The sequence below is a fragment of the Peromyscus californicus genome, unplaced genomic scaffold (genome assembly GCF_007827085.1).
Source record: "Peromyscus californicus insignis strain IS unplaced genomic scaffold, ASM782708v3 Scaffold_12__1_contigs__length_115047231, whole genome shotgun sequence".
Lineage (NCBI taxonomy): Eukaryota > Metazoa > Chordata > Mammalia > Rodentia > Cricetidae > Peromyscus > Peromyscus californicus.
Genome location: NW_026294413.1, coordinates 25650147 through 25676829, shown reverse-complemented (window position 1 = coordinate 25676829; position 26683 = coordinate 25650147). Strand labels below are relative to the sequence as shown.

The following is a 26683-nucleotide window of genomic DNA, read 5'->3' as shown; positions in this document are numbered from 1 at the left end:
TGTGCATACTAAGGGCCCATGAGCCAGCTTGTTCTTGTCCCCTAGATTCCTTACTGAGCATTGGGGCGGTCAGGAGGGAAGGACTGTAAGCACATGTCATTTTACAGTTAAGATGGCTTTTTAAACTGTTGAGTTTAGACTTTTGCTTAGATTTATGTTGACTTTGCCAAGAAAATGCTGGGCTTATCTGCCTCTGATCCTTTACATGAAGTAACCCAAGAATTACCTTGGCGTCAAGAAATAAATTCCTTCCCAACACTTTTTTTTTAAAACTGAATCTGTGTTAGGGGAACAAACATTATGCAAAAGATTTGCTTCCTTTATTAGTCACGCATTCTTTCTTCCTGTCTTTCTTTCTTTTTCTTTTTCTTTTTTTATGTGACAGGGTTTCTCTGTAGCTCTGTAGACCAGGCTGGCCTCCAACTCAGAGATCTGCCTGCCTCTGCCGCCCAAATGCTGGGATTAAGGGCGTGTGCCACCACGCCAAGCTCTGTCATTCACATTTGTTTACCTATTCATTGATGAATCTGGGGTTTATGAGTTTGGTTTTGCATACAAGAGAGAGAGAGAGAGAGAGAGAGAGAGAGAGAGAGAGAGAGAGAGAGAGAGAGAGAGAGAGAGAGAGAGAGAGAGAGAGAGAGAGAGAGAGAGGAGAGAGAGAGATGGGGTTTGTCATGCCTGGCTGCAAGCAGCATTACCTGCTGAGCCCTTTTGCCCTCTTCCTGACACCCATTTCTAGTTTTTTAAAGAAAAATAAGTGATGTTGCATGTTGAGAACAAGGTTTTAACTCATGAGTAGTTGGTTATTTAGCTTAGTTATTAAATTTAAGATTGATATAAAAATTTAATTTTCTGAATAATCATTAAACCACCATAAGTGTGAAACAAGAGAAAATTAGGAAATAGGTTTCCTAAGTTGTACGACTGAAAACATTGAACTCTCATGCTTAATTCTGAAATCTGAGTGTTCTTTTGATGTAAATCATCTCCTACCACACCAAAATCATTGTCCCAGAACTTTACTCTTGCTCTTAATTTTTTGGTGTTATGATAAAATAAAGTCACATATGTATAGTAAACATCAAAATAAATAAGTTTATTTCTAAAACTATTGTAAAGTTTAAAATATTTCTTAAATGTAATTACTAACAAATTGATTCAATTAATTGATTGATTTGACTATAAGTACATGCTGCAAACAACAGAAATTATGTATTTCATCATCTGCTATGCATGTAATTATGTTAGGGAAACTGAGGAAGAAACCTCAGATGGTACTTTTTCTTGTTATATATTTATTATAGTTGAAATTTTTATAATGCTATCATTTTACTTTTATAAACTTGAAGAAAGGCCTAGAGAAGCCAGGCAGTGGTGGCGCACACCTTTAATCCCAGCACTCGGGAGGCAGAGGCAGGTGGATCTCTGTGAGTTCGAGGCCAGCCTGGTCTACAGAGCGAGTTCCAGGAAAGGCTCCAATGCTACACAGAGAAACCCTGTCTTGAAAAAAATAATAAAATAAAATAAAGAAAGGAAGGAAGGAAGAAAGAAAGAAAAGAAAAGAAACTCTAGAGAAAAATACCTCTTTTACATTTGCCTTGAAATAATTTTTAAATACTTATTCTGTTCAGCATTAAAGTGGCTTTTAGGAACCTGTTCCTCATGCTGGATTACTTCCAGCAGCCTTGATGCCTGGGAGAGGAGCTTGGTCCTGCCTCACCTTGATGTGCCATGCTTTGTTCAAGCCCATGGGAAGCCTGCCCCTTTCTGAGTGGAGATGGAGGAGGAGTGGATGGGGAGGGGGGTAGAAGAGAGGGAGGGGAAACTATAAATATTGATGTAAATATTTTATGTATTTAAATAAAATAAATACATAAAATTTACATAAAATAAATGAAAAAAGGTTAATTAAATAAAAAAAAATAATTAAAGTGGCCAGAAATATTTAACCTAGAAAAAATATGTAACTGTTTGAAAAAATTGCATAGCCATCATGTTATACTGCCTCCCTATGCTCTGCCCTGGAGGATGGATAATTTCTCTCTATATAATATATAGCAAAGAAAGAGAAGTGGGTAGTGTAGAATATTTATTACATGTAAGGCTTTGAGATGATAAATATTGAAGCCGGGTAACAGATATATAGGATTATATTTTTTCTTATTTAAAATTCTCCATAATAAATGAAGTAATGAACTTCTTGTTTTACAAAAAGAAAAAAAATCTTAAGGGCATACTGAGCAGGCTGGAAAGATGGCATGGTAGCTGGGAGCGAGTGTTGCTCTTGCAGAGAACACAAGCGAGTTTAGTTCCCAGCATCCACATAGGGTAGCTCCCAGCTGCCTCCACTCCAACTCTAGGGGATCCTACCCTCTCTTCGAGTCTCTGCAGGAATCTGACTCGCATGTTCACATACCCCACACAGACTCATACATATACACAGAACTAACAAACAATACAAGGAAGATCTCTTTTTAAAAAGTAGAGGGAGGTAGCCTGCTGACTCTATCAATAGGCTACATGAGTTATAATGCAGCCCACGGCTTCTCCTCGAATTGGGACAAATTAGTAAAGCTCTCTGCCTATTATCTTGTCAAACTTTTTATAACAATAAAAATTTCCATAGCTGCACTATCTAGTATTATAGCCATTTCCCACATGTTCCTGAAGAACAAATTTCTCTGTGCTATTTAAATTAATTTTTATTTTAATTGTCACATTGGCTAATGGCTATGGTATTGAACTACACAGCCAGCCTCTTCATCTGTGAGAGTAGTGTTGACATACCTAATTCATATAGTTGTCTGAGGATTAAGATGCAATTTTTTAATAAGTATAGCATAGTATCTAAACATTATAAGCACTCATAAGCAATTGCCATTATTGGTATTCATCTAATTCTTGACAAATCTGTTGATAATAACCTTAAAAATGAGAAATAACATTTCATTTTGGATATGGACAAAAAGTAAGACTCCTATAATTATAGCAACAGTAATCATAAGTCAATGTGGAATTAACTATCAGAATATGTATTTGAAACAGGGTCTCATTGTAGCTCTGGCTGTCCTGAAACTGGCTACTTAAACTAGATTCCCTTGAGCTCACAGAACCACCTGCCTTTGCTTTCTGGTGCTGGGATTGAAGGTGTGTACCACCATACTTGGATTACCAAAATAGTGTTTCCTAAGTTCATAGTATATTTTAATAGATTCTGAACTAATATTTGATGGGAGGTGATACCTTGCTTCCAGGTGAAGCAACTGTCATCTACTGTGAAAAATCAAAGTAGTGTAATTGTGGCATTAGAAATTCTGTCCTAAGTTCTGCCCCTGCTCGTGTCTGAGTAGTAAAGTGTGGTGACAACATTGAAAAGCCAGTTACAGGGCTAGAGAGGTGGCTCATGGGGAAGAGTATTTGCTGTGCAGCCCTGAAGACTGGAGTTCAGGTCCCAGCACCCATCTAAAAGAACTGAAAGAGCTAGATGTGACCACACACTCCTGTAATGCAGAAAGGGGGATCCCGGGTGTGCTGGGCTGCCGTCCTAGCTCCAGATTCAGTCCAAGACCATCCCAAGGGAATAAGGCAGAATGATAGAAGAGGAAACCTTATGTCTTCCTGTGACTTCCACGTGGGCATGTACACTGGTCCATATAACACACTTGCACACACACACACACGCACACACACAACAAATTAATTCATAAGTTTAAGCTCATGGTCATCCTCAGCTCTGTCGGAGTTGGAGGCCAACGGGGATACATGAGACCTTATCTTAACAACAAAAGAACTGAGGAAATGTATTGAATTTCTTTTCAAATTAAACAATGCCATCACACTACTGTCAACCCTTGCAAGTTTAAATATTCATACAATTTATTCAGTCAAGCATTCTACTGCTGTGCTCTACCCCCAGACCTATCTACACAGTGCGCTTAGTATCCGGAAAGGTTAGAATCAGTATGGACTGAAATAAAATCACCAGAAGCTGTTGGAAAGCTCACAGTAAGAGGTTGCTAATAACTGCTTTGAATTCCCCTGTCATTAAAGTAGTAATCGAGTCTTAAAGTGGTACGTTAACTCTCCACCATACACAGGAGACAGTCAGTCTGGAAAATCCAGTGTGAGCTCGACTTTGGATCTGAGGGGAGCATAAAAAGAGAATAATTAGCATAAGTTTTCTTTCTCTGCTGTCAGTTCTCAGTTTATTCTTAACTACTAGTTAGAGAAGAAAAGAGTACATTGTCAACTTCTCTTACAAGGCTAAGCCAGAGTATATTGATCCAGGAAGTTAAGGTACAATATATCAGGAATATGTTTTCATATAGCAGGTGAAACAGAGCCATAAACATGAGTGTCTAAGTAATAATTAACAGTGAATTGAACAATTATGGGTGTAATATAACATTCAAGATAGATGTGTTCAGAGGGAAGCTTGTTTCCTATCTTTATGAGTCACCCATGGAAACTTTATATTTTCAAAGTCACTTTCCATTCGTAGAAACTGTGTCTTAGAAAGACAACATTTCTGCTGAGAAAGTACACACCATCAGGACAGTGGAGGTTTGGAAATGCCCGTGCTAACAGTGGTGTCCCTTGTGACTTAGATAGGTTATAGCAAAGACTAAGACTTTGGAAGTATATCCCAGATCTCCCAGTCACAGAATGTGGTTTGAAACATCCGTGTTGCTTGTGTAAACTGCTGTCTTTCAGATGCAACACGGCTATTCTGTTATCCACCCAACTTGGATTCTATAGCACGTGTGGCTGTGGTGCTGTTAAATTGAGGAACACTTGCTTTATTCTTGAAAAGTTAAATACTGTATACAAAGCCTTTCTAGAGAATATCCGGTCAGAATCCTTTAATTACTTCAACATTCCATTCCCATTGCTCTGTATTTTATTTAATGGGTGTGTGTGTGTGTGTGTGTGTGTGTGTGTGTGTGTGTGTGTGTGCGCGTGCGCGCGCTGCACATGAGCAAGTGTTTGTGTATTGTGTATGTATGTACTTACATATGAACATAATGTTTTCACTCCTTGAAAAGACCTAGTTCTGTTTCCCAGACGTTACTTTCATTTTGAGAAGTGTGTATCTTCAGATAAAATACAAATAGCTTCAAATTTGAGCATTTCAGAAACATCTGATGCTTACCATGCCTTAGAGCCTGGCGGAACATGGCGCTCTGTCCTGGACACCGTTTTGTTCTTTTCAACTGCTCAGCTTAGTAGGATCCCTGGCGCCTACCTCTGCATGTCAGTTTGTTTTTCTGCTGAGCTGCTTGCTTTATTGGCATTTAATTACTGTTTTCCTCTGATGCCTGGTTTTCATCTAAGTTAGTAATAGTGTACAGCATTTATGTAGAGTTTTATGTGTTCAGCGCTTTATGTAATCATTCACTAGGTAATTCACATATCCCTTTGACATACGTGAGTAGTTTACACTTTTACAGATGTGAAAACCGAGTTCTGCTTTGCACTGCACAGCTGAGTGAATGGCACAGAAGGAAACAGTCAGAATGCACCGGCCTCTCCTCAGGACAGCTGCTTCGTGGGCAAGCTGACTTAATCGGGAGGAAGTGGGATTTTTTTCTTTTTGAGTCCTTGGACTTGCCAGTTCTTCCAGAACCCTCATTACATTTAAGTTCAAAAAAATTTTCTAAAATTTTTATAATTGGTAACTTTTTGTTAAATATAACTTAAAGTTGTCTTACAACAAAATGCTTCTCATTAACTTCACCCTCACAGATTTTTGTCTCAACATTTGAGGAACTGTGCTATTTTGATTTATTATTGCTTTTCTTAATTCTTACAGAGCCGGTCACATAGATTTTTTACAAATGACATTATATAGAATATTTCATTCGAGTCTTCCTATTAATTTCTGTGCATCAAATAGTAAAATTTCAGATAATATAAAGCAGTCCACAGTTATTTCTTAGAATACTAATATGACCTTACAGTAAACTGTCATAAACAAGAACTTACCAGTGAGTCAAACACAATGTAGACATAGAAATTTAATACTAAACTAAGAATTTGGAGACAAAATTATTTTGCAAATTACAGTAGACTGGTTTATTTAAATTATGTACTTCGTAATTTACTATGGTACAAATTAAAAACTACAGTAAGTCCTAGGGATAAATGCTTCAATTTGACTTCTCATATCTTGTGTTTCAATATGTCCATGTATTTATATCCTTCTTTTCTACCTCCTTTGAACATTTCAGGAGTAAGCAGTCAGTAAAACACTGATTGTGTGCCCAGAGCAGGCAGGGGAGTCGCACTGTCAAACACTCCCCTCGCACAATAACTAAGCCACTTGTTCAGTTAACATCACAGTGTCTGCTCTGCTCTGTATATCGACTACAAATCCCATTCATCTTCAGTTCAGACTATCAAATTTATGTTTATTCATTGTATTTGCTGTCTCTAAACTCATACAACATGGTCACTTTTTAACACTTGGGTTTTTAACAGCAATTTAAATAAAGAAAAGTCAGCCCTGCTTCAGACGAAGAACCAAATGGCATTGGATTTGGAACAACTTCTAAATCACCGTGAGGTACTTTTCCCACCTTGTCATAGTTTGTCCTCTTGAGCGTTTTCCAAATCTATGTTTGAGTGAAGATGATTGGATTCTGCTGTCCTGTGTTCATCAATGACTTCTGTTTGTAACTCACTGTGAGCTATCCATCTTTATAACATTTGATCTGTGATGTACTTTATTTTTAGAGCTAACTGTCATTTCTGGATGCCTTTTTATATCTCAGTCACTGATTTTCACATTATTTAACCACTACCTGCTTTATTTCTTTCTACTATAGGACATTAAGTTTCTCTAGTGTGCGTCTGTCTTACCTATCACTGTATGCCCAGTCTTCATATGCAATATGTATATTGAGCTTTCAAGTTCAAATATTTTGGCGAAGGGGGAGTGTCTCATGAGCTTGAGGCCAGCCTCCATCTCTCCTCCAGCCAAGGATAACTGTGAACTTCTGACCCTCCTACCTTCAGCTCCTAAGTGCTAGGATTATTGGTGTGCACCACCATGTGCAGATTTTAAAGTTCTTTTCTATTTTTAATTGTTGCTCACCAAATGTTTTTAATTCTTTGAAAATGTAATTTGTTAATTTATAAACGTTATTATAAAACACTTTCATAGTATGTATTTTAGTCACATTCATCCGCTTCCCTCGGATTTTCCACACCTCGCTACCCACTAACTTTGTGCTCTCTTTCTCCTTCCCCCACCCCTCCCTTCCTTCCACCCGTCCTCTCTTCTTAAATCCATCCAGTCCAGAGGATGCTAGCTGATTGTTTTGTGGTTTACGTATTATTAGAAGAGATAAACAGGGGCAGGTAGATAGCTCAGGTGTAGCCTGCTTGTCTGGCATGCACAGGGCCTTGGGTCTCATTCCAAGTACGAAATAAAGCTGAGCCCCTATCATTTCAGCCCCCAGCCAAGAGAAGCAAGGTCAGAAATTCAAAGCTGGCTACATAGGAAGTTTGAGGTTAGTATGAGATGCTACCTCAGATGTGTGTGTGTGTGTGTGTGTGTGTGTGTGTGTGTGTGTGTGTGTGTGTGTGTGTGTGTGAACAATATGATTTAACTTTGGGGACATTAATAAACATTAACAAACAAACACTCGCTTGTTTCTTTTGGCAAATACATTGTATTACTACCACCATCAATATGTAAAATAGTCTCACCACCCCCAAAACTCCCTCGTGCCCCCTTTGAGGTGACTTCCTTTCTTTCCCCAGTCCTGTACCTCAATGTCAACTGACCTATTTTCTTTACCTGTGGTTTCACCTTTTTTTTTTAATTTTAATTTTATGTGTATGAATGTTTTGCGTGCATGTATGTCTTTGTACCACGTACATTCCTGGTACCCGCAGAAGTCCAAAAGGGGCATCAGATCCCCTGAAACTGGAGTTACAGATGGTTGTGAGTCACTGTGTAGGTGCTGAGAACCAAACCATGGTCCTCTGGAAGAGCAGCCAATGCTTTCAACCACTGGCTTTTGTTTTTCCAGTTCCTTATTTGTTTATTTTTGAGACAAGGTCTTTTTTTTTTTTTTTAAGATTTATTTATTTATTATGTATACAGTGTTCTGCCTACATGCATGCTTGCAGGCCAGAAGAGGGCACCAGGTCTCATTACGGATGGTTGTGAGCCACCATGTGGTTGCTGGAAATTGAACTCAGGACCTCTGGAAGAACAGGCAGTGCTCTTAACCGCTGAGCCATCTCTCCAGCCCCGTGGTTTCACCTTTTATAGAAAGTCATATAATTTAAATTAGCAACATGTAGCCCTTTTTTTTTCACTTTTTCACTTAACTGAGTGTTTATGTCACATTCTATGACTGCAGCACAGTCCACTAATCCATTCACCAGTTGATCGCTATTTGGGTCATACTATGTATGGTACATTTAATTTTTTAATTACTCTTGTGTTAATATTACAATATAAGATACTAGCTATAAAAAAGATACTAGTTATAATTTTGTAGCTATTTTATGATTTTTGTTGTTGCTTATTTGTTTCATTTTAAAGTATATTATCAAATCTACAAATAAAACCACTTTAGACAGTTGTATGTAGGTATTTGTGCAAAACATGGGCCTCTGTTTTCTCTTAGTACATACTAGAGCACAAATAATGGGTTTCAGGGTAAGCATATGTTGGTAAGAACTGCCAGACTTTTCCTGGGTGAGTGTGCTTTTGCACTTTATATGCAATGATAAGAGTGCCAGTAGCTGGGTATCCTCACTAACAGGTAAGTGTGCTAAGTGCAATGTTTCAGTCCAAATCATTTTTCCAGTATACTATCTTAATCATTGCTTCTTCCAGCCACATTTTTTTAATAATTTATCTAACTTTATTTTTATGTGCATTGGTGTGAAGGTGTCAGATCCCCTGGAACTGGAGTTACAGACAGTTGTGAGTTGCCATGTGGGTCCTGGGAATTGAACCCGGGTCTTCTTGAAGAGCAGCCAGTGCTCTTAACCACTGAGCCATCTCTCCAGCCCCTCCATCCATATTTCTATCATTTTATTTTTCTAAAACAGAAAGTTTCAAAAGAAATCACTGATTTATGAGACTACTAAGGTTGTTGTCTGGTCTGGAAAAAGTTTGTCAACTGTTTGGGAAGAAATGACTGGAAGAATATTGTTGAGAGATTAACTGGGGCTGTTGCTGGAAACAGTTCAAAGATGCGTGTCCTAGAAGTGCTGTGGGGGTGTTGGAAGGTCATCTTCGTGAGAAATAGGGAAGGGGCTGAAGAAACAGCTCAGTTAAGAGCACTTGCTGCTTGGACCCTGGGCTCGGTTCCGAGCGACCAGTGGGAGAGCTCACAGCGGCCTGAAAGTCTGGTTTAAGGAGTTTTAACATCCTTTGGCCCCTATGGGCAATGGCATGCATATGGTGCACAGTCAAGAGGCACACACATGCACATAAATTAAAATCTCATTCAAACAAAGAAATGGCTTTTGGAATAGGTTCTCTTAGAGGTGTCTTTTATATCACCTTCTATAATGGATAAAAGAGTAAAGTGGGGCGATCATGGCAACACTGGCCTTGAGGCAGTGTTCCAGACACTGAGGCGGAGGCTGGGCTAAATAGTGAAACTCACAAAAAATAAAAATAATTACACACACACACAAAGTAAGGGGCAAGAAGGTAGTCCTGAATTGACTTTTTTTTCCCTTACTTTTTAGTATAGGCTCATGTACCCCAGATTCGCCTCAAACTCACTATGTAGGTAAACCTTGAACTTGTGATCCTCCTGCCTCCACCTACCAAGTGCTAAGATTTCAAGGTATGTCTACCAGGCCTGGTGTTTAAGCTGCTGAGACCAAACGCAGGACTTGGTCTGTACCAGGCGAGCTTTCGGCTGAGCTCCATCTCAAGCCGCTGGACTGCAGTTTAGCGATAACCTGGAGATAGATAAGCCCGTCAGGAACAGATGGCAGAGCTAGGTAGAGCAGGGCCTTATTCTTTCTTCGGCCTTTCGCTCTGGGCCATCTCCATCGGTACAGCCATCACTTACGTCCTAGAATTCTGCCTTCCAGTAATTGTTTCTTCACTGTGGACACCTGACTTATTCGGTGTATGTGTTTAAATCTGAATATTTAAGAGATCAAAACCACAGGTTTCTGTTCCATTATAAAGCTGTATAAGACTTTTTCTTTTCAGAATAGCAAGTCTCATCTAAATTCTAAAGGATTATGCTACACTTTGAAAATTATAGAAGCAATTTTATTTCTACATTTTATACATCCGACTTAAAGCCACATTATTCATGAGTCCAAATAATAGCTCAAAAGCTCAAAATAACCCATCCTCCTTCAGCTGTCTTTTCGGGCATTTTGTCACGTGACACAAACCTGACTAGATGTACCCAAGGCTACTGGCTTACTCCATACAACTTCCAGGCCTGGGGATATCATTTCATGTAAATCATGGTTTTAATCAGCTGAATTCCAACAGCTTAAATTAGTGATTCAGATAGAAGACAAATGCACGCTTTAAAGTTCCTCAGATCCTGCTCTGAGTTAGGGCTCCAGCTCCACCTCTTAGGCAGACCACTGAGGTCTCGTGTGGCTCTGTGTGTTGATGTAGCATGAGTTAGATCCAAGTCACACGCTGGCAAATGAAAAAGGCTCCAAGTAGGACAGTACCACATTGTCATTCCTAAAACATCTGGAGTCTGGCCATACAAAGTTGTCCTTTTCTGAGTGAGTGTTATCAAAATGTATCCTGGAGCCAGGCAGTGGTGGCGCATGACTTTAATCCCAGTGTTCGGGAGGCAGAGGTAGGTGGATCTCTGTGAGTTCAAGGCAATGTGATCTCTCTCTGTTTTGTAAGACTAGTTAAGGAATGTAAGCACTGCCATGTATATTCTGTATTTAAATCTTTCCTGCAGTCCACTGGTAGCTCACTGGCCCTGTTGGTACAGATAAAATTGATTGTGGTAAAAGTGAAACAAATCTATCATGTTTACAGATTACATACTGTTGAAATTAAGAGTAAATCCATTTTTTCATTAAAAGAAAGTCCAATCAACTTAGTCCCATTTAGAAAAAAAAAAAAAAAAAAAAAACCTCCTTATGAGTTATGGCTTACATAAGTTCCAGTAAAGTTTTGCCTCTGTAAATGAAGTTATATCATTTCCTTTTTTCTGTCAGAAAATGAAAACTGTAATTCAATGTGCTTCATTTTTGTCTTAGTTGCCAAAAAACTCATAGCTGAATGTCTTATCCAGGTGTTAAAGGACTTTTCCCCTTCTTTTATTTTTGATGCCGTACAGTAAATACCCTTTTCGATTTCCTTTCCAGTAGATTATAATCTGTTTTCCTCTTAAATGCCTTCGCTTGCACTAAGATTGATACTTGATGCACAGATAAAGTAGAAACCTTAAACAGTTCGGTTTTTCAAGAAGAAGAAAAAGGAAACAATTGACTATATGCAGTTCTCTTAGCAGCAGCAGGACTTGGAATCTGGAGGCCGGAAGCACTGTGGGTGAAGGAACTGGGACCTTCTAGACCAGCTGCTCCCAGCTTGTCCCCTGAGTTCGGGATTCACCTCACTGTTCACCCACATCTTTCCATTCACATTTGCCTTAAATGAAGGAGATTTACAATCGCATCTGAAAATTCTAATTCTGTTTTTCTTTATTATTGGGGTGCTTGTTTGTTTGTTGTGGTGCGGGGGTCAAGCTCAGGGCCTCACATGTTAGGCAAGTGCTCTACCACTGAGCTAAGCTACACCCCCAAACCCCTAACTCTTCTCTATCTCCCTCCCTGTTCATTTATTTATTTACTTATTGAAGAGGGCAGATCACAAGTCCTCAGAAATAAACTCTTTAGTTGACCAGATGTCTGTTTTAATACTAGCCCAAACTTAGGATGCTGGTAGGAAAGCCCCTTTCCCATAGCCTTTGGGATTACTGTAAGGACAGTGGTAAGAACCCGCTCGGGAAGCTATTCTTGTATTTCACTGGAACTAGATTGCTGATGATGGATGGCATGAGTCAGAAGTAGGCCGATTTCAAAGCAGAATGGCAGGGCCTGGTAATCGGATTTGGGGACCGATGATGAGGGAGAAATGAGAACTGATGGCCCAGCGTGTGGCTTGATCCTAGGTCTGTGGAAGTAGAAGGAAGAATGAGCGTGGGGAAGAAAGGCAAATCTCTAAGTGGATATATCTGCTTCCAGGTTAAAACATGAGTTCTTAAGTCCAAGAAAGACCTCATTTAGAAACAAAGATTTGAGTCACAACATAGGTTTGTGGGGGGAGGAGGTGTTTGTTTGTTTTGTTTTTTGTTTGGTTGGTTGGTTTTTGGTTTTTCAAGACAGGGTTTCTCTGAGTAACCCTGGCTGTCCTGGAACTCACTTTGTAGACTAGGCTGGTCTCGAACTGGGAGCTCCTCCTGCCTCTGCCTCCCAAGTGCTGGGATTAAAAGCGTGCACCACCACCTCCCAGAACAGCATTTTTTTTAAAACGTGGAACTAGATTAACTCATGAGAGTGTATAGAATGAGAACAAAATAAGTGTGACAGGATCGTGTGGGAAACACGACCGTGCAAGACTGTCCACACAACAAAGAGTGAAGAGTGGCTTGTGACAAGAGCATCAGGAAGAAAGGAAGCTGGGAAAGCGCGGGCAGAGCCACCGGGGCACGGGACTGTTGTCAGCACCAGTGAATAAATACTGTCAGGAGGTCAGGCCAGGCTCTGGACTCTTTCCTGTCTCCCTGGATGTCAGACTCCACTACATCCTCCCTGACAGGATGGACTGAAACTTCTGAAACGGCTGTCCACTCAGGAGTTGTGGAGTGCCAGGGTGTTAGCTGCCCATGGTGGCACATAACCCCAGGAACTGAGGCGGAAGGGTAGAAGAGGCCAGTGCCAGGATGGGCCACATAACTGAGTTTGAGGCCAGTCTGAACTACATAGTACAATCATATCTCAAAAAACAAACAAACAAACAAACAGAAAATTAAGGGGAAAAAATGGTGACCCATGCCTTAGTTCCAGTACACAGGAGGCAGAGAAAGGTAGGCGGCCATGAGTTCAGAACCAGCCTGGTGTACATAGTGAGTTCTACATACTGAGAACCTGTCTCAAACAAACAAAAATCAGAACCAAAAAGAAAAGTGCTCCCTTCTATGAGGCAGCTGGGGCAGTAGAAGCAGCAGCCACATGTGTGCTGACAGCAGCCACCTCACCAAACCATAGCGTCAAGAGTAAATGAAAATCAAGGTGGCTGGGGCACACCTTTAGTCCCAGCACTCAGGAGGCAGAGGCAGGCAGGTTGAGGACATCTAGGACCACACAGAGAAACCCTGTCTTGGGGAGAGGGGGCAATGGTAAACTGTGGAGGCCTCATGAATCTATTAACATCTGCACAATAAAGAAGACTATAAAAAAAAGTTGCCAAACCAAACCAAAAGCAACTGGAAAGCAAAGCAGTAGGGGGCGCGGCGGGGAATGTCATTTGAAACAAAGATTCATGGACTTAACACCAGCCAAGGGAGCCTATGAGGCACACACTTAGAGCCGCTGGGCCTGCAAGTGTAAAGTGTTAGGGACACGGGCCATCTAGACCGCCTCCTCCTCTAACTTGGTATCCTCAGACCAAAGGAGGCCATAGCCAAATCGTCACACCTTCCTTTATCAGCCCCTCTCCTTCCCTCTTTTCCCTACGCCATAAGCTTCTCCTGTTTGCATTGTCCTGACTGAATGCCTCCCTTTCCCAAAGATAACACCTTGGAAAGAAACTGGACTGGACTGGAGCATCTATAAGCTGGGGCAAAGCAGTTCTTTACAGCATTGGTTCTATTGGTTTGCTTATTTTTGATATTTTAAGATCGTTTTATTCTGTAGCGCAGGCTAGCCTTGCAGTTACTATACAGCTAGCTCAGGCTGGCCTCAAATTTGGAGCATTCCTCCTGCCCCAGTATCCGAAGGACTAGAATTACATCAGCATTTGTTTTTAAGACTTGATCTCAGAATTTCTTGTGCATTGTTCAATTTTTTTGAGGTCTCTGAGGAGCTGTTGGTATTTAACATAACATAACATTAAAACTGAGAAATGGTTTTAAAATATATCCATTAGCTGGGGGTTTAGACCCATGGTAGAAGCACATGCCTAGCATTTATGAGCCTCTGAGTTCAATCCCAGCACCATCAAAAGACAACAACAATTTATAATTGGGCTTGGTGGTACATACCTGTAATTAGGTGACCAAAGCAAGGTGGTCACAAATCCAAGACCAACTTGGGCTATAGAGTGAGGTTTAGGCTTGCTTGGACTACATAGTGAAACCTGCGTCAAAGCAACAGGAAATGTACGTAGCGGGGTGTACACACATTTGTACCTGTAAATTCATTAAGCAATTGAAAAGTAAAATACTAAACTCATGTTTATTCATTTTTAAATAATATATCTTTAAGAGAAGTCAGCCAAACATAGGTTTAAAAGTATCCTTGGGCAGTGGTGGCGCACGCCTTTAATCCCAGCACTCAGGAGGCAGAGGCAGAGGCAGGCAGATCTCTGTGAGTTTGAGGCCAGCCTGGTCTCCAAAGCGAGTTCCAGGAAAGGCGCAAAGCTACACAGAGAAACCCTGTCTCCATAAACCAAAAAAGAAAAAGTATTGTTTAGGAGCTGGGTATGGTGGCACACAACTTTAAACACTTGGGAGGCAGATGCAGGCAGATTTCTGTTTGTTCAAGCCCAGCCTGGCCTACCTAGGGAGTTCCAGGACAGCCAGAGCTACATAGTAAGACTGTCTTTTTTTTTTTTTTTGAGCTGAGGATCGAACCCAGGGCCTTGTGCTTGCTAGGCAAGCGCTCTACCACTGAGCTAAATCCCCAACCCTGTAAGACTGTCTTTAAAAAAAACATTGTTCTTTAACGGGGAGTGGTACAGAAGCCTTTGATGCCAGTTGTCAGGAGAGAGAGGAAGCAGGCAGCTTGCTGTGAGTCTGAGGCCAGCCCACTCCATCGCAGCAAGCTTCAGGCTACCCAGGGCTACGTAGTAAGACTCTGCGCTTTGTGTGTAACACTTGTGTAGCAGTTTCAAAAGCCCCAAACGGCAATCGCAATGCTATGAGCAGTGGAAACGGAAAAGCGGAGAAGAAATAGGCAAGCCTTGAGCTCTGGGAGTAAGAGACTGGGATACAACTATGGAGGGGCCAGAGGAAAAGATATTTTGCCTCTTAGCTGGGCATGATGGCACACATCTACCATCCCAGTACCTGAGAGGCTAAAACAGAAGGATTTCAAGTGGGAAGGTAGCCTAGGCTCCGTAGTACAATCCTGTCTCAAAAACGGAAAAAAAAAAAAAATGAAAAGGTATTTTATCTCCCCCAACTGGAATTTAAATTGGTGACAGTAAGGAGCCAAGTACAGACATTGAAGGTCTGAGAGGCAGTGTTAGAGGAGGAGGGACTCACAGCAGCTGATGGCTTCAGGCTTCAGGCCAGCGCATGACCTGTATGCAGCTTTGGAAGAGACCGCCGTCTTCTGTTCTGAAGAGAAGACAGATTATTGGAGATAAAAGGGCTTTGGAGGGCTTGTGGTTTGGGCCCTCCATCTCACTATAACAAATACCTGAGATCATCAACTTAGGAAGAAAAGAGTTAATTTGGGCTCATAGTTTTAGAAGTTGTAGCCCATAAATTCATTCCATTGTGGGAGTAGATTCAAAGCAGAACTGCTCACACCTCATGGCCAGGAAGTGAAAGAGAGAAAGGAGAAAGGTTTGGGGTCCTTCCATCCTCTTCTAAGACACGCTCACTAACCTAAACAACTCTCACTACACCTGGTTTCAAAGACCCTTCCATCTCCCATACCACAAAGCCAAGCTTTTAAACATGTAGACCTTTGAGGGATAATGTCCAAACCATAACAGATAGTAAGAGTTTAAGAAGCTCCCATCGCCACCAGGCAGTGGTTGTACACGCCTTTAATCCCACCAGAGGCAGGCAGATCTCTGTGAGTTCGAGGCCAGCCTGATCTACAGAGTGAGTTCCAGGACAGCCAGGACTGTTATATAGAGAAACCTTATCTCAGAACACAAAGAGGAGGGAGGAGGGAGGAAGGAAGAAGGAGGAAGAAGGATGAAGTGCCCAAGCTCCCATCTAATGATGATTTGTTTTATGTTTTGTTTTGAGACAGGATATCTCTCTCTCTCTCTCTCTCTCTCTCTCTCTCTCTCTCTCTCTCTCTCTCTCTCTCTCTCTCTCTCTCTCTCTCTCCCTCCCTCCCTCCCCCCCCCAGGCTAGCCTAGAACTCTATTATAGCTCAGGGTGGCCTGGTTTTGAGATAGCTTCTAAGTGGAAGGACTACAGGTACCACACTCAGCTGCTTCTTTAAAAACATTTATTTTGTGAAGGGAGCACACAGCATGGATTTGGAGGTCAGAGAACAACTCTCTGGAATTGGTTTTCTCCTACCATGTGAGTCCTGGGGCTCCAACTCAGCTCATCAACCTGGAGTTAAGTGCCTTCACCTGCTAATTCATCTTGCCAGCCCACACCCTGCTTCTGATGAGATTTTTTAATGGAAAAGACACAGTAGTGTATGAGTTTTAAAGAAAAAAGAGGGCTAGAGAGATGGCTCAAAGGTTAAGAGCACCAACTGCTCTTCCAGAGGTCCTGAGTTCAATTCCCAGCACCCACATGGTGACTCACAACCATCTGTAATGAGATCTGGCGCCCTCTTCTGTGTACATAATAAATAAATAAATCTTTAAAAAAAATAGAATTGTTAAATAGCTACATAACGAAGGAATGCTGTATGTTATAGCAGCATAAAAGAATTGCCGTGCTGAAATGTTATGTGTTTATAGTAGTGTTTGTCTGTCATATTTCTCTACCAGCTCTCAGCACCCTAGGTATGATTGTGAAGACAATGGGCAGCTGGTACTGACTACATTCTGCCTTCTACCCTACTTAAACTGTGCACACATTCTCTGCCCTTAATGGAAGGCTGGACCCAATGTATTGACTTCTGTCTGTGGTCCCAACACTTGAGAAATAGAGCAGAAGGACTGGGAGTTGATGACAGCCTTGGCCAGGGAATTTGAGGCTAGCCTGGTCTACAGTGAGTTCCTGTCTGAAACAGAAACTGTAAAAGTAAGATTGTGTCTATATTCTTTATCTCACATATTTAAATGCCTTTTAAAAAATGCTAACAGTCAGATAAACAAGACTTGGGTTCAAGTTAGGTGTGGTTGGCATGGCCTGTAAATCTCAACACTTAAAAGACTAAATCAGAAAGGTCACAAATTCAGGGCCAGTAACACTGCCTAGTGAGACATTCTTTAAAAAAAAAAAAAAAAAAAAACAAAACACTAAAATGGAACATTAAATGAAGACTTAGGTTCCTATCTGAGCTCTACTAACAGCTCCGCAGTCCAGATGATGACCCCATCTCTCTTCAGTTTCCTCACCTACAAAGAAAGATTTTGAGTGGCGTTACAGGAGGATTGTAAATGTTCTTTTCCTTTCCATTTCAAAGCCATTTTAAATGCTATCTTTTGACACTTAGACCTCCAAAACTGGACAAAGGAAGGCTTGGATTTTTTTTTTCCCTGAAACAAGTTGTCATGTAGTCCAGGTAGACCTTCATCATGCTGTTCATCCTTCCAAGGGCTGTGGTTACAGGCATGTCCCCACACTTGGCACAGCCTCCTGCCTGCTAGTATTTCTGTTAGCACTCAGCCCTCTACCATCCCAGTAGGGTGCCACATTCCTCTCGAGTCCTTACCTTCCCACAGTAGTTAGCACGCAGTAAGTATCCATTTGAATGTCTATTAAAGTAATTATGCCTCTTTCCTATCTTTTAATAGTAATTGTACTACCAGCTATCAAAGCTTTAGAAACGGGCATTTAATATGTATCTCATTTCCTCCCCCTCCAAAACTGTTTCTTTCTGACTAGTGGTACCGTTTTAACTGGAAAAGTACAGACTGCCAATCCTAGAACAATTTCAAGTCCTATCTGAAAGCAGCCAATAGAAAGTCATGTCTGCAAGGTCTGTCTAGCATAGAGCTACTCGGAAAACCCAAGACCTGATAACTGGAGCAGCAGCAGCCCCTGCTTATCAAACCTCTGAGGAATACTCAGCATTTCTAGAACATGAGGCATCTGCTTCTACGACCTAGCATGTCTGCTGTCCCTTCCTGTCGCTTCCCCATGGTCACTTCAGTTAGTATTTAACCCGAATGAATCAAGGACTCCTTACTAAGCCCCTAGAATGTACAAAGCCACACTCCCTTGAGAACTGGGCTGACTTCCTTGGCCTAGACAACCCACTTCTTACCGGAGTGCATGTCACCTAGCAGAAGGCAGCAAACCCTGCAGTTAGGCAGCTTTCTCAAAAGTGAAGTCACGGTATAATTATCGTTCTTTGATGGTCTGTTTTTGTTCCTGGAGTCTAACTCATATGTTCTTTGTGATTTCTCGGAAGATTTCAGGGGCATTTCACATCCCAAGTGCCCCTTAGGCAATCCACTTCATAAAGGGTTCCAACAAACTGCATATTTCTATATGTGTGTCACCCTTTTTGGTTCATACCTAACTGTTTGGAAAGTTTCTTAAGAATAGCTTTTTACATTTTTTTTCTTATACACCTAGTCAGTTACTTTCTACATACAACGTGACTAGGAATGGTGGGGGGGGGCACTAAATAGGTAAGCTAATATTTCCTTAAATGAAAACGTAATTGCTTTTCAGGTTTGTACATTTCTAATCAACAGTGGTAGTGTGCTTACAAATTAAATATTAAGTCAGTGGTAAAGCATATGCAAAACATTAAAAATTAACTACAAATGTAAATGAGCCTTAAGGAAAGAATTGCTATAGTGAAAACATAAAACACACACATACAGTTTGTCTGTAAGGTTACTTTGGTTGTGTTTGTCCAGTTTTGTTCTATTTGTTTTGGTTTGGTTATTTGGTTTTGTTGTTGTTTTTGTTGTTTCGGTCTTTTGGCAGGTCTGGGTAGGAGGCTGAGCAGTGTGCATGCACTGGCACTCAGCTACATCCCCAGGCCCAGACAGAGATTTAGAAAGCTTTTTTCCAGGTGAAGCTCTGTGAACTCATAACTGAGGATATTCAAGGGATAAATATATCTTGAACTGTTACAAATTCTTCTTCTATACTGTTTTAAATGCTTTGAAGTCAAGGATATTGTACTAGCTGTCCTACTCAGGGACAGTTATAGACTACTTCTAACCAGGTATACCTGGGGTAAGGAGTCAGCTTAAAAGACAAGACTTTTGCTTATTCCTTCTAAGACTCAAAAGAAGAGAGATCTTTTTGTTCACGGCTGGTGGCACAGCTTGGAACCTCATCTGCTCGAGACTATTGACAAGAGGAACAAGTTCAAGGCCTGCATGGATTGCTGAATGAGTTCGAGGCTAGCCTAAGCTGGTTAGTTAAACATTGCACCACACTGCAAAGTACTTGCCTATGATACATAAAACCCTAGGTTCAATCCCTACCACCACCACAAAATAATGATAATAACCTAACTAAAAAAGATTAACCCCATACACACAAAATAGGCATCTTTTTTTAAACAATATTTGATACTTAGGGGCTTGGGGGATACCTCCATCAGTAAAGTGCTTGCCCCTCAAGCTTGAAAAGCTGAGTTAGGATTCTAGCACTCAAATAAAAAGCCGGATGTATTAGCACATGTTGTAATCCTAGTGCTGAGCACGCAGAGACAGGTCCGTCTCAGGATGCCCTGATTGAAGTATGTTTAATATTTCTATTTTACCATGTAGTCCCTTTGTCTTTGTTCATTGCCTTTAGACCTCACACGAGCTGTGTGATGGGCTTATGCACATTTCGCAGGAGCAACAACTTAATCTCAGTTTTCCATGCTTCGGAGTTAATTCTCCTTGAATTTTGAGTTGCATTGACTTAAATTTGTTTGTAAAAGGACTTCACTATGAATTCCAGGCAGGCATCAAACTTAGCATCCTCCTGCCTCAGTCGTGACGTGCTGGGATTACAGACATTCACCAGCATGCCCAGCCATTTGAATTTCTTGGGGACCATTGTTTACACTGTGGAGAACTTAGCAGATGGAGGTCCGAATTGGTCTGCTGTGGTTCTCCTGCCCTTAGTCTTTCCAACACCTCCTTGACATTCTTAAATACTTCTGTTGTTTCCTGCACATAAAGCTCTCTGGCTTGTGTAGAGCCATAAATTATCTAATCATAAAAATATTTTATCGGTGTAGAAATACGCTTTTGGCTTCTTCTGTCACACTTTCATATTTGTTATGTATTGTAGAGACTTGTCAACTTCTGAGTGTCTTGTTTTGTTTTTAAATGATGAAATAGGTATTTTTCCCATTGCACTTTAGGAGTTTGTTGAATAGTTTCTTTAAAGAGTAAGTACACTTGCCCGGATTTCCTCTTTCGAAGGTTTGTGTGGAGGTGGGGGGACACACACGACATGTGCATCTGTGGAAGTCAAGGGACGATTTTGGAGAGGCACTTTTGCCTTCTACCTCGATGTCTTTTTTCTGCTGTCCTGTGTCCTGCGGGCTAGCTGGCCCTTAGTTTCCTGGCCCTTCTAGATGTTCCTCCCGTCTGGCCACAGGGGTGCTGGGTTTCAGGTGTGCGCTACCACGCCAGGCTTTTCCACATGGCTTAGGAAGATTAAATTCAGGTCGTCAGGCTTGCGTAGCAAACACTTCTGCACACTAAGCCATTTTGTCAGCCCTGGTCTTTGTTAGTAAGAAGTGAGTAAATAGGGGCTGGAGGGATGGCTCCACGGTTAAGAGCACTGGCTGCTCTTCCAGACGTCCTGAGTTCAATTCCCAGAAACCACATGGTGGCTCACAACCGTCTGTAACTTGATCTGGTGTCCTCTTCTGGCCTGCAGGCAGAACACTGTATGCATAATAAATAAATCTTTAAGAAAAAAAGAGAGTAAAAAACCTCTTGTTGTCATTTTTTTTGGGGGGGGGGAGGGTTTCGAGACAGGGTTTCTCTGTGTAGCTTTGCACCTTTTCTGGATCTCACTCTGTAGCCCAGGCTGGCCTTGAACTCACAGAGATCTGCCTGCCCCTGCCTCCCAAGTGCTGGGATTAAAGGTGTGCACCACCACCGAGCTGCCTTGTTATCATTTTTAACCCTCTATTTTTATGACTCCCTTAGAATAATAGTAGCTTATGACAAATCAAAGAATTCTAGGACATAAAGACACACATGCACACTCTCACACACTACAGAGCTAAAAAACTCTAAGTCTCTTGAAATATGCAGTAGCCAGGAGAAAATACTAGCAGTGGCATTAGGTTATGGTCAGAATTAACCATATCTGTGATATTTTGATGTAAACTTAACAGGTCATTGATCTTGTTATTCACATATCAAGAAGCTAACACTAAGAGAAGAATGGAATGTTGGAATACAACTCAGAGACAGTTACATGCCCCGAAGTAAGCTCTGAAATATAGTGCTCACAATGGAGAATCGGGTTTAAAAGCTAACGCTGCTACTGAATGTGAACCACAGAGAAAAAGACATCAAAGAATTATTAGATTATGCCAAAATAGTAAAGGCCAGAAAGTAGAGAAAGTAAATGAATAATGTTTAGGACAGGCCAAGCCAAGTCAGCAACGGCAGCAGATTTCATCAGAAGCTACTTCAATATGTTCACACTTCAGTGTGTCCATGCTTCCTCAGTGTGTCCATACGTCTTACATATAGCATGTTTACTCTTCAATGTGCTCACACCTCAGTGTGTCCATACTTCCTCAGTGTGTCCATATGCCTTACATATAGCATGTTTACTCTCAATGTGTTCACACTTCAATGTGTCTATACGGCTTACATACAGCATGTTTACTCTTCAATATGTTCACACTTCAGTGTGTCCATGCTTCCTCAGTGTGTCCATGCTTCTTACATACAGCATGTTTACTCTTCAATGTGCTCACACTTCGTGTGTCCATACTTCCTCAGTGTGTCCATACGCCTTAAATACAGCATGTTTACTCTTCAATGCGTTCACACTTCAATATGTCTATACTTAAGTGTGTTTATATTCAGGGTTTTCATACTTCAGTGTGTCCATACTTCTTCAGTGTGCTGGACTTCTGCAGTGTGTCTGTATTTGGTGTGTCCACACAAGTTTGTCAGTAGTTCAGTATATTTATACTTTGGTGTGTCCAGCCTTCACTTTATGCATTCTTCTATGTTTTCTTCAGTGTGTTCTTAGTTTGGTGTGTTCACATTTAGTGTTTCCGTACTTCAGTGGGGCCATACTTTGCTCTCCTCAGATTTCAGAGTGCTCATTTTAGCATCCTCTACCACCATCACTGGGGAAGGTGACCCTGAGATCATCCAGGCTCTAGAAAGAAGGTTTCTGGTTAGTTATGTCCTGAAGGCTATGACAAGAGGCCACTCACCTCTCCTTTGCTGTCACTCAACTGAACACTAGAGTTCTCCATGAGCCTTCAGTCATGTCCAGAGTATAGCACCACACAGCATGCTGCTCTGTCATCTCAGAAACATTAGAAGAAGGACGAGCTGGAACTTAATGAACCAGAGGCTCAGACATGTGACTAGGAGATGATGTACAGAAATGAGATGGTTAGGCATTCCTGCTCTCTCCTACGGAAGATGGATGGACAGGGGTGTTTAGAAAAGACAGGACGTAAAGAACAACGAGCAGTTGAAAGGAGGCGGCCTGTCCAGGGCTGGAGCTGCCAGCCATGTTTGACTCCATTTTGCTTTTGTTGGCTGGGGGCGCTGATTTTGGGTGGGTTTAGTAGCTCAGTAGAGAAAATCTAAATTGATATAGTTCATTTGTCTTTATTTTTCAAGCCTGTGCTAGTGACCATATGGTCAGAAGAGATGTCTTTTTTATTTTTATTGACTCGTAAAATTGTCCGTATTTGTGGACTACAGTGTGATAACTCAACACATGTAAACAGTGTGTGGAGAGGGAATATTCTAATTGTGTATGGGTTTGGGTTAAGTAACTTGAAGCTACCCTCAAGCCTGATGCTGTGTCTCAAAAGGCATCTGTATTATTGTATACATAATAGACACTTTGAAGCCAGACAGTCCTGCATTTGGATTCTGTTTTCTCAGTAACTGGATGAATTTGACTAGACTTCTCCAGCCTGCTAATCCTCGTTTTAAAGCCTGAGATCTGTCTACTTCTTTGTCTATAATGGACAAAATTAAATCTTACGTGATAGACAGCACGAAGCCTGGCACCTTGTAAATGTCCAGTGAATGCTAACGAGCCCCTGTCCCTTTGTTCCTCCACCTCCTCTTGCCCACAGCGCTGAGGCACAGCCAGCGCTAAGAGGAAGCTGCCCTACAGTGAGACCAAGGGCGTAGACGGCAGACCGTTAGTGCTGTCTGACAGTTGGTTTGTTATTTCCTTTTGTAGTTTAAGATTCTTACTCAGGTCTTAGAATATGGGATAAATAACTTTTTTGAGATGAGTTATCTCTATTATATAGAGAGATCTACCTGCCCTGTAGACCAGATTGGCCTTGAACTCACAGAGATCACCTACCTCTGCTTCCCGAGTGCTAGGATTAAAGGTGTGCACCACCACACCCAGCCTGGAATAAATGACTTTTAATTTAATTTATAAGGGCAGGATGGGGAACCCAGGGGTGGCACATGCCAGCCTTGTAGCATGGAGCTCTGGAGCCAGGAATAACCTTGGCCTCCTGGTCTCCTGTCTCCACTCCCTAAGTACGGGGATCAAGGAGTATGTTGCCATGGCCAGCCAGCAATCAAATTTCTTTCCTTAAAAGAAAAATAATCAGGGCTGGAGAGATGGCTCAGTGGTTAAGAGCACTGCCTGCTTGCTCTTCCAGAGGTCCTGAGTTCAACTCCCAGCAACCACATGGTGGCTCACAACCATCTCTAGTGGGATCTGATGCCTTCTTCTGGCATAAAGTTGTACATGCAGATAAAGTACTCATATACATAAATAAATAATAAAATCTTTAAAAAAAAGAAAAAGAATCAGACTTCTTTTAATGTGTCCGGTGTTTTAAAATTGGCTATGCTAGTACCTATAAATACAGACGCTCCTAGACTTACAGTGGGATTATATCCCAGTAAATTCACCATTATATGAAAATATACAAAGTGGAAATGCATTTGAAACAGCTCACCAAACCCGATAGCCTAGCCACCTAAATGTGCTAAGCACACCTGTGCAAGTGTCACCCATACTGCCTGTGCTATATCAAAGTATTGATTCGCCGGGCGGTGGTGGCGCACGCCTTTAATCCCAGCACTCGGGAGGCAGAGCCAGGCGGATCTCTGTGAGTTCGAGGCCAGCCTGGGCTACCAAGTGAGTTCCAGGAAAAGGCACAAAGCTACACAGAGAAACCCTGTCTCAAAAAAAAAAAAAAAACAAAAACAAAAACAAAAAAAAACAAAGTATTGATTATCTCATGTGAGGGTGTGTGTGTGTGTGTGTGTGTGTGTGTGTGTGTGTGTGTGTGTGTGTGTGTATAGAGGACAGTGCTCTCTTTCGGCAGTGTGGGTCCCAGAATTGAACTCAGCTTGTTAAGCTCCGTCGCAAGCACCTTTACCCCTTGAGCCATTTCACTGGCTCTCATGTGATGAGTTTAGTACTGTACTGACAGTGCAGAATGGAATGACTCTGGGTCCTGTCTGTGAACACACGTCACTGGAAATACACTGGGCCTGGGCATGTGAATCACACAGCCCAGCTGCTCTGACAGAGTCCCAGCTAACAGCCGGTGCCCACTGTCCCTGAGACCGTGGTGCCTGTCACCAGGCACGGTGCCCACTGTCCCTGAGACCATGGTGCCTGTCACCAGGCACGGTGCCCACTGTCCCTGAGACCATGGTGCCTCGGTGCCCACTGTCCCTGAGACCATGGTGCCTGTCACCAGGCATGGCGCTGCTTGCTCTCAACCCAACACCCGTGAGGCAGCAGTGACAGGAGGATTGTAAACTCTAGGCTAGCCTAGGCTACTTAACTCATTCCAGGCTAGCCTTGTCTACAGAGAGTAGGGGAGGGAGGGAGAGGTGATGGGGAGAAGGAAGAGCAGGTTATACCACATATCGGATTCAAAATTGAACCCAGTGTACCTGAAGTCTTATCCGTTGCACACCGTTGTTAGGTTGAAAACCCTAAGTCCAGCCACTGCAAGCTAAGGGATTTCTATGTACTAAAAACTGATGAACACTTTAAATAAAAGAATTATATAGCATATGAAATCTGTTTCAATAAAGCTTTTGAAAAAAACAGCACTGAAAGCTAGCCTTGAGAGATCACATTCGGGAGTCTGAAGCAGGAGAATTGCTACAAGTTCCAGGCAAGCCTGGACTCTGCAGTGAATGGCAAGCTAGTATGGCTACAATGTGAAATTCTGTCTTGGGGAAAACAAAAAAGGTTGAGGCTGGGGAGATGGCTCAGTAGGTAAGCACGTGTTGCTGTAGCACATGCCGGGGTATAAGGCAAGGACCAACAACCCAGGCCGTGCACATGCACACTCATTCACATTAACCGAACACACGAGCTGATACATAATTGAGAAAGTGATAACTAGTGTAGACGTCAAGTAGTGAAGAGAGACTGTTATGCTACATTAGTTACTTTGCTATTGCTGCAGTAAAACACCATCACCAAAAGCAACTTGGGGAGGAAAGGGTTTATTCTACCTTACAACTCTCAGGTCACACACCAGCATCCAGGCGAGTCAGAGCAGAAATCTGGAGGCAGGAACTAAAGGCCGAGAATGGAAGATGGCTGCTGCTTGCATTGCTCAGCCTGCCTTTTTATACACCCTTCAGCCACCCTGCCCATGGGTGGCACCACCGCTGATGGGCTGGGCCCTCTCACAATCACTAATTTTAAAAAATGCCTCACAGGATTGCCCATAGGACTCACCTCTTCAGTAGTCTCTCTTCTTAAATGACTCTAGCTTGTGGTAAGTTGACACACACACACACACACACACACACACACACACACACACACACACACAACAAAAAACAAAAACCTAGCCGACACACTATATTCTTCTATCTTCTTCACTTTCTTTTAAACTTTTTAATCATTTTGTTATTTTTATATGTGTATGGGTGCTTTACCTGCATGCATGTCTGTGTATCTGGTGCCCATAGAGGCCAGAAGAGGGAGTCAGACCTCCTGAAACTGGAGTTACCAGCCACCATGTGTGTGTTGGGAATTGAACCTGGGTCCTCTGGAAAAGCAGCTGGCATTCTTAACCTTTGAGCCATCTCTCCAGCCCCATCTAATTTTTTTTTAACTTTGTGTTTATTGATTTGGGGGGGGGGGGGGTTGCGGATACCATAGAGAGTGTATGGAACCAGGCGGTGGTGGCGCACGCCTTTAATCCCAGCACTCGGGAGGCAGAGGCAGGCGGATCTCTGTGAGTTCGAGGCCAGCCTGGGCTACAGAATGAGTTCCAGGAAATGCACCAAGACTACACTGAGAAACCCTGTCTCGAAAAACCAGAGAGAGAGAGAGAGAGAGAGAGAGAGAGAGAGTATGGAGGTGACAGGACCATCCTCTCCTTCCACCATGCGGATCCTGGGAATCACAGTCAGGTCCTTAGGCTTGCCAGCAAGTGCCTTTACCCACTGAGCCATCTTACTGGCCTGATTTCT

The 26683-nt window shown here is 42.0% G+C and overlaps 1 protein-coding gene across 5 annotated transcripts in view; it reads left to right on the top strand.

Annotated features, from left to right (window-relative positions):
- The window catches only part of Pibf1 (progesterone immunomodulatory binding factor 1), a 191505-nt gene that overhangs the window by 151413 nt on the left and 13409 nt on the right, over positions 1-26683 (top strand). Inside the window, exons 16-18 of one of the 5 annotated variants that reach the window (XM_052732600.1) lie at positions 4714-4851; positions 6481-6565; positions 7457-7514. The exons of 1 other annotated variant lie outside the window; for it this stretch is intronic. In XM_052732600.1, coding sequence (XP_052588560.1) covers positions 4714-4851; positions 6481-6565; positions 7457-7504 — 271 coding nt within the window. In that variant the 3' untranslated portion in view covers positions 7505-7514. The remainder of the gene's footprint in view (positions 1-4713; positions 4852-6480; positions 6566-7456; positions 7515-26683) is intronic. 3 more of the 5 variants (XM_052732598.1, XM_052732601.1, XM_052732599.1) reach the window with 3 other exon arrangements.